The following is a 9,704-nucleotide window of genomic DNA, read 5'->3' as shown; positions in this document are numbered from 1 at the left end:
AAGTTTAGGATTTTTTTTATATGTTTAATTTTTTTAAATAGATAATTATACTCTTGTAATAAAAATATATCATGTTTTTAAATCAAGACATTTCGCCTTTGTTTAGATACAAAAATTAGTGTTATTTTAACGTAAATTTACATAATATATAACTTTTTAACTTCGTTTCCAATAAAAATTGTATATATATTTAACATAAATGACTATATTTCTTTAACTTTTATATCATAGATGTTTGTTATTAACCGTAGGAAAAAATCAAAACATATTCTACAAGCATTAAAATATTATTATCGAATTAAAAAGTAAAGTATTAAAGTTTAAAAATCAATTATTACGAAAGTGTTCGGTTAATCGGGCCAACCCACTCGATTTTCGGGCCAACCCTATCTGGCTCGGGCTATTTTCGGTTCGGGCCATTCGGGCTAAAAAATTTCAGCCCTAATCCTCATTTTTTATCGGTCTATTCTGGTCGGCCCGTCGATTTCGGCTTTTTTGACATCCCTTAGTCTCCTTCTAGTGTAATTTTCAATTTTCCATTGATATAATAATACAAATGTTACGTGATACGTATATCAATTGGATAGACTCGTTCAATTTCGGTGTGCACTCGCACTCATATCCTGATCCAAATCCATATCCTGATCCAAATTGTGTAAATTACATTATTTAATTATACAAATGACACTGTCTGTAATTGACATTATTATGTTATACAAATTATACTGAGTATAAATGACACTATTATATTGTAAATGACTAGTGTATAATTGACATTTTTCAAATATATAAATGACACTTCATGTAATGATCTCAATCTGCCGTTACATATGAATGATGTGGCATATGTCATTTGTAAATGAGTTCACATCTTCCAAGTCATTTAATGATCTCAGTCTGCCGTTACAATATGCCACATCATTCAAGTCTAGTACCAAAAATTCACCGAAAAATCACGTTATGTGAAATTTAAAAAAAAAATAAAAAAAATAACAATTTATTATGTATTATGATACAAAAACGAAAGATTATGAGACAAAATAAAATATTAGAATTTATTACTATGATTTTAGATCAAATTTATTCTTCCAAAAATTATAAGTATTGGGTAGGCTTGAAGGTAAAATTGAAATTGCAAAATAGTTACTCTTTTTGTCCTACTATAAGTGGCTCAAACCTTTTCAGCACAGAAATTAAGGAGAAAGAGTAAATTGATTAAAAATGGTAGAGCCTATACCTTTTTGAGGATTAAATTTTTCTATTTATGAAAATAGACCATTTATAGTAGAACAACCTAAAATGAAATACAAGCTATTTTTAGTGGAACGAATGGAGTATAAATTTATGATTTACTTTACAATTACCCCAGTATCATTGTAGTTGAGCATCGGACACAAATCCAAGTCGTGCCTTACCAGCACAATGTAATTCCTAGATTTGTTGGAAGACGTACAAGTTTTTCAAATATATGCTCATATAGGATCAATAAGAAAATATACACATCGCAAACGTTGAAATTGATTTCATAATTACTTATGTTAACGTATAAAAATACCCATTTTTAAGATATTACTTGTCACAAGTGGGTATTTTTAACTTTCACCCATTAATTATCTTTTTCTACTATTCTTTTTTATTTTCTGAGAGGAATACATTATAAGCCGTTAGTTCTTCTTTGTACATAAAACCTGAATATATCATTTTCAAATATACATTTGTGCACAACCGCAAGGCCAAGGTCATGCATTTACATCTAGCTATCAAAAGATGAAGTAATTGTTACCAAACATATTTCTAGGTGCCCCATCCTACTTTAATCTAGCTGGTGAAGTTCATAGGGAAAAAAAGAAAAGAAAAAATCAATGAAATCAATCAAATATAAAGGTGCACCTTTTGAAAGAATTGTTGCTCCTTTTCTGGTCAATTTTCCTCTGAATTGAATCTGTTCCATGCTGCCTGTAGTTGATAGAGCAACAGTATAGTTGATTCATTACCAAATATAAGAAACACAAGATGTTTGTCTAACTAAGATTCACTGAAGGAAGAAGTGAATGATCGTGCAACAAAATCACTTATTATATATAAGCTTCTTAAACACCAAAAGATTCCATCCATCTTGTGATTTCTCTTTCCAATTGTATATCACAAGTTTCTTATGATGCTAGCAACAATATTACTGTTTATATCTAAAGACGTTTTGTCCACGAGGATAACTGGCAACATACCTTCAGAAGATCAAAAATCTTTTCACATATGTATTTTTGTTGAATGCTAGCTCCTCGTTGCTGTAATTTGTCAGGATGTACACAAAGAGTTGCCTTCCTGTATGCTTTCTTTACAGCAGCGGCAGTTACAATCTCTGTCAGTGAGACGGGCTGCCAGGCGCTTTCCGGTCCAAGTATCTGCATCAATAGAGGTTTCTTCAATTGAATGGCCATAGTTATCTCATTTCACAGATTATATCTTTAAGACAGCTAATATTTAAGCCGGAAAAAGATGTAAAATTTTAAAGAGAGAACAAAAGCAGAAAGCTCCTAATTGTGCCTCAGTATGGCATTTTAGCTATGTCAATTCTGGTACAAGGTTTTACCGAAAGCATTTTAACATAATATGCATGAATAGAGCAACATTAGTCCTCTGTTATTGATTTATACGATGAATTTTAGCATAACAACCAGGGTATCCTGGTTTGGGTTGTTCTGGAAGTTGATGCAAAATAATGGAGCCTAAAGGGATGCAAATCATTGTGATAGTTTACTAATTGCTGGGTATGGAGCACATACATATTGTAGAGTCGAGAGTAGTGCACGCAAATTCCCCTCTTTTCCTGTGGCCCATCTCTTTATATCAGCATCAAGAGATTCAGCTAATCTCTGCAATCAGACAGAAACATTTTACTACGATAAATTTAAAAGTCAGTAAGAAATACACTGAACTACCTTCATTGCAATAAATTTAAATAATGGAGTATAAAACATTACACTTCTCTCAGCCTGCTCTTTCTGGGCAAGAAGATCGCGCGTATTCTTCTCAGCAAGGGCCTTTGCCTGTAAAGACCAAATGAAAGTCACTAACTTTAAATTCATTTTTTTTTTGTGCTCAAGGTTCAGCTTTTAGTTTCAAGAATAAAGGATGATGTCCTCACCGCTCGCTCCATTATTCTCTGATGTCTCTCTAACCTTGCTTTACGTCTCTGTGCTGATTCACTGGTAGCTCCATCAGATTTCTCCAAATCCTACAGGACAACTGATTTAGTTAGTCCTCCGCATTTTGTCAACGTATATGTCACTAGCAAACCAGATAAGACTGATACTCACAGAGTATGAGAAACTGTGTTTCAATCCATCATTTCTGGAAGAACTAGAAGGCCTTTCTGCAGAATATTTTGCAGCATGTCCTCTTGCCCCCATGGAAGTTTTTTGAGACATTGCTTTCTCTAGAGCACGTTCACGTGCCTCTGCTGTGGCTCTTTCTACGGCAGCACGTTCCACTCTGAGCTTGGCTTCAATGGATGCCTTATCAACTGATGGCTTAGTATCTACTGATGCCTTCACAGTCTTTTCCCGCACCTGCCCCGTAACTCTTTGTTGAGCTTCAGCTGCTGCTTTCTCCACAGCAGCTCGTTCTGCTCTTTCTCGAGCTTCAGCAAAAGCTCTCTCACGTACTTCTCGGATTGCTCTATCAACAGCAATTCTATCTTTTTCCCGTTCTCTCTCAACAGCAATTCTATCTTTTTCCTGTTCTCTGCCCCTCCTAATGGCTTCAATCCTTTGCCAAGAATCTCTCTCATATTTCTGCTCATTTCGTTTGGAATCTTGCTTTTCTGAGGCGGAGGTTCTCCCGAGATTCTGGACATTCTCTTCCATATCTTGACCTGTTTTTATATCTCTTTCAGCTTCCACAGATTTGTCCATCTCTTTAGGTTTACAATTTGTTTGAGAGAGGTGACTTTGGTCCTTGGAGTTCACCCATTCACTTACTAATCTAGCAATTCTATCTTTTTCCTGTTCTCCGCCCCTCCTAATGGCTTCAATCCTTTGCCAAGAATCTATCTCACACTTCTGCTCATTTAGTTTGGCATCTGGCTTTTCTGGGGTGGAGGTTCTCCCGAGATTCTGAACATTCTCTTCCATATCTTGACCTGTTTTTATATTTCTTTCAGCTTCCACGGATTTGTCAATCTCTTTAGATTTACAATTTGTTTGAGAGAGGTGACTTTGGTCCTCGGAGTTCACCCATTCACTTATTAATCTAGCAATTCTATCTTTTTCCTGTTCTCTGCCCCTCCTAATGGCTTCAATCCTTTGCCAAGAATCTATCTCACACTTCTGCTCATTTTGTTTGGCATCTGGCTTTTCTGAGATGGAGGTTCTACCGAGATTCTGGACATTCTCTTCCATATCTTGACCTGTTTTTATATTTCTTTCAGCTTCCACAGATTCGTCCATCTCTTTAGGTTTACAATTTGTTTGAGAAAGGTGACTTTGGTCCTTGGAGTTGAGCCATTCACTTCGTAATCCAGCATGTACTCTTTCATCAGACTTCATATCAAGATCACCTGTTATTTCTTCCTTGTTTAAGGAATCCTCTTTTGCATCATTTCTACAAGCTGGAGACTCATGAGCAGATACCTCATCTTCACTTTCAACGGAGTAGGTTGATTGAGATTCTTCGCTGTTCTCTGAATTTTGTCGCAGATCTGGCTTTACATCTGTGTTATCAATTCCTTGAACTTGGTTAGCAGTACAAACATGTCCCTCAAGAAAATTTTGCATATTGATGTTAGCAGCATACTCTTGAGCAGTATTATGAATCTCAGTAGCTGTCTTGAGCATATCCTCATTGTTTGGCAGTGTTTTCTCATGATCTTTATAAGTTAAAACGTCACTGGTAGACTTGCTATCAGAAGAGAACCTTTTATAAGTGTTGTTCAGTTGGCTTTCAGTACACTTCTCTGCAGAGGCACATGCACCGAAGATATCTGTTCCAGGCATGTTATTTGGCTCCAGCTCAAACTGTTTTCCGGCCTCATTTTCCTCAACTTCCCAAAATATGTCAGTTCCTCGAGGCAAGCTATAGTTATCTTCGCAGCCTCTAAGAAGTGCTTGATGTTCTCCGGCTTTGTTGTTGAAGTCAACATTACAAGGTTCTGGAGTCTCACTGAAGAAGGTTGTAGTATTAATACCATGATTATCACTGGAAATTGCACCACGATCATTAGAATGGACAGCAAAGGCTTCACTAGTATCCCTTTCAGAAGCAGAATCATTTAATTCTTGACCATTGTCCTGAAGATGGTTCCTTCTACCTGCTGCTCCATCAGTATGATTTAATTCCTCAACATCCAAAGGAATTCTACCATTCTGAGCTTCCGAATCAGTATTTGTTCCTATCTGTATGGTCTCAATTGCTTCACTTTCAGCCGCATCCATAGGTCTAATTGCAATTCCATAATCCTCGTATTCTCCAGATACAGTTTGAATGTCTTCTTCAAAGTTCGGTCTCTCATCATCAATTTCTGGCTTGAGAACCATGCACATCTCGGTCGCAGCTTCTCCAACTACTGGAAAGATTCCAGGCTCCTCCAGCTGTACTTCACTCTCGAACCATAGAATCTCCTCTTTGGCTACCAATCCAATTTCGCCTCCATCACTACATTTTGCATCTTGGCCATCTTCTTGCCACTCAGAGACATTTTCACGCTGCTTACCAATGTCTGCTTCATCCACCATGTTTTTCTCGGTCAAATACAATTCCTCATTCCCCACAAATTTCATTTCACACATTTCCTTATCCGCAATGCCGCCACTACCCTCAGTTAGTTCATTTTCCTGGTTGATCCTTGAATGTCCACCTCCATGCGTAATTTTCCCATGCTCTTGTGTGCTTCCAGAAACAATTAGAACTCGTTCCACAAGATTTGCAGGCCCTTTTACAGGACTAACAGTTGCCTGACACTGTTCTACGGCTTCTTCATTAGGGCTCTGTTCCAGCTCTTGCACACTTGGAGAAGTGTTTGCCGCACCTTCTGCCCTTCTAGAGAAAACTTCATGCCTTTCTGCTTGATGCTTGGTTGACTCTCTCTGTTCCAAAGCTTCATGGCCAGTTTCCATATGATCAAGGCAAGGCACAGCTTTAGTTGTGGAACATACTGAGTTATCATTGCAGTCCAATTTCCCAGATTCCAGAACTACAGTTTCTACTGATCCAGTATAATTAGTTGTCTCTCCATGTGATTCAGATGCCCCAACATTTTGCATGATATTTTCCAATTCATCCTTTATGTCAGTGTTACATGACCCACTCCGACTACAAGATGAAGTAAATTTCTTGTCCACATCAATGAATGCATCTCCATGAGCATTGGCTGGTTCAAAATTCTCCCTTACGGTTTCCACATCAGTCTTCCGAGCATTTAGAAGATTGTCACTATGACTCAGGATTGGAGCAGATTTTCCATCAACCCCAGTGAACACAGGGAATGTAGGATTTAATCGCTGATTTTTTCCCATCACATTGTTCTCCTTCGGACCACCAGACGCATGTTCAGTCCTAGTTTCCTTCTTATCCTCAACTTTTGACCGACCCTTAGACCTCCTGGCTCTAGAACCATCTTTAATACCTTCTCTTTTCTTTTGCATAATCAGTTTAGCAAGCCTCATACTCTCCTGAGCCTGCTCTATGGCTTTCTTCAAGGCAGCAATAGAAACAGCAGCATCTGAATTTTCATCTAACTCCTCATCAAAGAGTGGTGGTGAGTTTTCACCAGCAGTCTCGTTAGAAGCAAAACTTGGTAAACATGACTTATCTGGTGTATGTGACTTTTCGGAACTTAATCCACCTTTAATAATGGTTGCATCAATGCCAGAATTGAAACTCCAGGTTCGGCTAACTTCACGTTTCACTAAAAGAACAGGCCTTTCCCCTTCTTTCTTCTGAGATTGAGGAGTTCCATCATCAACAAAGTGAGTAAAACCAGGAACAGCTTGGAGCTGTGCTATATGTGTTTTCCCATTCGATTCATTGCTACTTCTTTGGCTGATCTTGTTAAATGACACGTTAAATTGCTGCTTGATTCCATCAACTGGTAGACCATTAGCACCTAATGAGCTTTTGGCCTTTCCTGAAGCATTGAGAGAACCGTGTTCTTGAAATGGAGACTCTGCATCTGCCGGAATCCTACTTTAACAAAATAAAGAATTGAAGAAAGGGTTACTAAGCAACTATTTCCCTAAAAATTTATAAATACAACAAACATAGATGAATCAACTGAACATTCCTCTCCGCACAAGCATGTATAGGCTTCAGATGCCGTAGAAGATTTGAGTTTAAAAACCAAAGACGATCAAATCCATAGCACACCCCATTCCCCACTCTCACTCCTACAGTTGCACATACACCCCTTTATATCAAATTAAGTTGAAACACATCGAAAAGCGTCCAAGCGTTAGACCTAACACGGTTCCACAAATGGACAATGCACGAGAGAGAAGCCGTGCAATAGAAACACAAGCAAGAATAACAATAAGGAAACAGTAAGCTCAGATTTTCAAACTTCAAATGTTGAAGCAATAAGGGAAAAATTCCAGTAGTTACTTACTAAACTTGAGGTCAATAGTTGTTTTAACCTTTTACATTAATCAGACAAACGTACAATAATCTTCATAAATCTACACATAAAAAATATCGAATTTGAACTCGATTACTTAACAACCAGGATAGTTCATTAGCGATCAAAACCAAAATCACAACTAAGCATCAGCCCTTCTCTTTATTAAGCAATATTGCGTTTCTTGTTTATAGATGAAAAATGCAGTCACATACAGAATCATTCACTGCCAGAATATTAGAAAAGAAAAAACTTCTTCAAATATTAAGGATTATGCATTATGGTCGCCGCCAATACAAAGGCAAGAAACAAAAAACAAAAGAATATTTTGTTATGAAAACGTATAGCTCTGACAGGTAAAAATAACAGACGTTTGTCAAGGAGATTAAATGAACCGACCAGCAAATCATACAAACTCAAAACAAACAATCCAAAAACTAAAAAAATGCATAAACAATAGTTTATAAAAAAAATAAATCGCTGGATGAAGGGGAAAATTATAAAAAATAAAACGCGCATAAAAACAACACACTCACCGCGTTTTGTTTGTCTTAACAACGCCATTAAACAACTGCTCATGACACACAGCCACGTCACCACCTTTGGCACCACCAAAAATGTTGGAGTAATCGAGCTCGGAGCTCCGGAAACCCGCCGGCTGGGTCAGACCGGAAAGATCGAGAACCGGAATGGAGGTAGAACCGGAGAAAATCTCGGCGTATTCGTGAGGCTGGAACTTGGCTTTGTCGGCGCCTCTGGAGAGCAGAACGTCGCCGTAGGGGTTGTTGAGAGAGAATGAAGAGGTGGAGGCGCTCCTGGCCGCGGAGTGTTTTCTTCTTTGCGGTGGTCGAGACAGCGACTCCATGGAAATGGATAGGTTCGACCTTCTGCGGTAGGGTTTTTGTGCTCAGTTTGTGTCGTTTGATTTTCTTCTTCTCTTCTTCTTCTTCTTCTCCGTCTTCGTCGTGAAGTTATTTGTCTGTTGAGAAAAAACTCTCCAAGTCAGACAGGGGAGAGGGAAGAGAGAGAGAGAGAGAGAGAGAGAGAATCAGAGATGAAAGAGAAAGTGGAAACTGTTTAAATATTGCTTTATTGCGTGGGAGAAAGCAGCGTGGGGTCAACATGTTGCAATTGGGTGTGCTCGGTCCACCAGAGCCGAAATGTGAAACATCAAAATGAAACTAGCATTTGCATCCCGTGCAATGCACAGGAAAATGTTTTTAAATTTTATATTTATATAAAATTAATACTAATTCAATTATTATGCTTATAAATATAATAAAAAATTAATTTTAATTGAATGTATTTGAATTGAATATTGAAAAAAAATCACAATTATAAAATTTGATATTATGATAAACAAAAACAAAAAATAAGTTAAAAAAAATTAAAATAAAATACTAATTAAAAAGAATTAAAAATATACTTATTCAAAAAAGATGAGAGAGGAGAGAGAAATTTATAAAACTTTAATATTTAAACAAATTTAATTTTTACATTTTAAATCAAATATTTTCAAAAAATATATCATATTAAAGCTCTTATTGTGATATTTAATTTGATATGCATATTAAATATTTTATAACTAGCACACGCCCACTCTTGCGATGCACGATCAATATCGAAACTGAACGATATTTTAAATAAATAAATATGCATATTAAATATATACTATAATTTAAATATAAATATAAATCTAAATAAAAAATTTAAATTATCCACGATATAATTTCAATAAAAAACACGAATTTGAAAATATATAAATTTTCAATTTTGTATTTTCAATTACCAATTAATTGATTTTTATTGATCATTAAAATAAATTATAAAAGAGAAAGGAGAGATAAAAGATGAGAGAGAAAAAAAATTGTAACTTTAATTGATAATAACTTATTCGTTTTAAATTTATTTTTTATAATTTTTATATCAAATTAAAGATCTTTTCATTATCTTTAATTTAACATCCATGTTGAATATCTTTTTATTAATCAAAGTTGACGATTTTTATAAAAGAATCAAAATAAAAAAAGAAAATTGAGGAGAGAGAAATTTTGGTGGAAAAAAGTAGCCGTTATACTGCTCTTTTATATAATAT

The 9,704-nt window shown here is 36.1% G+C and overlaps 1 protein-coding gene across 2 annotated transcripts; it reads right to left on the bottom strand.

The window, feature by feature from the left end:
* Positions 1-1,650: 1,650 nt before the first annotated feature.
* On the bottom strand, positions 1,651-8,658 carry LOC131003317 (auxilin-like protein 1). Of its 2 annotated transcripts, none has more exons than XM_057929831.1 (7): positions 8,146-8,658; positions 3,318-7,182; positions 3,146-3,235; positions 2,982-3,047; positions 2,784-2,873; positions 2,226-2,402; positions 1,651-1,956 (listed from the first exon to the last, which is right to left on the bottom strand). In XM_057929831.1, exons 1-7 carry the CDS (start codon positions 8,472-8,474, stop codon positions 1,921-1,923), a joined length of 4,653 nt encoding a protein of 1,550 aa, XP_057785814.1. In that variant the 5' UTR covers positions 8,475-8,658; the 3' UTR covers positions 1,651-1,920. The 2 variants fall into 2 exon arrangements, with proteins under 2 accessions (XP_057785814.1, XP_057785815.1); XM_057929832.1 differs by having other exon boundaries at positions 3,318-7,179.
* Between the last annotated feature and the right edge of the window lie 1,046 nt (positions 8,659-9,704).

Source organism: Salvia miltiorrhiza, unplaced genomic scaffold (assembly GCF_028751815.1).
Source record: "Salvia miltiorrhiza cultivar Shanhuang (shh) unplaced genomic scaffold, IMPLAD_Smil_shh original_scaffold_190, whole genome shotgun sequence".
Taxonomy (NCBI): Eukaryota; Viridiplantae; Streptophyta; class Magnoliopsida; order Lamiales; family Lamiaceae; genus Salvia; species Salvia miltiorrhiza.
This window is presented reverse-complemented; position numbering and strand designations above follow the sequence as displayed.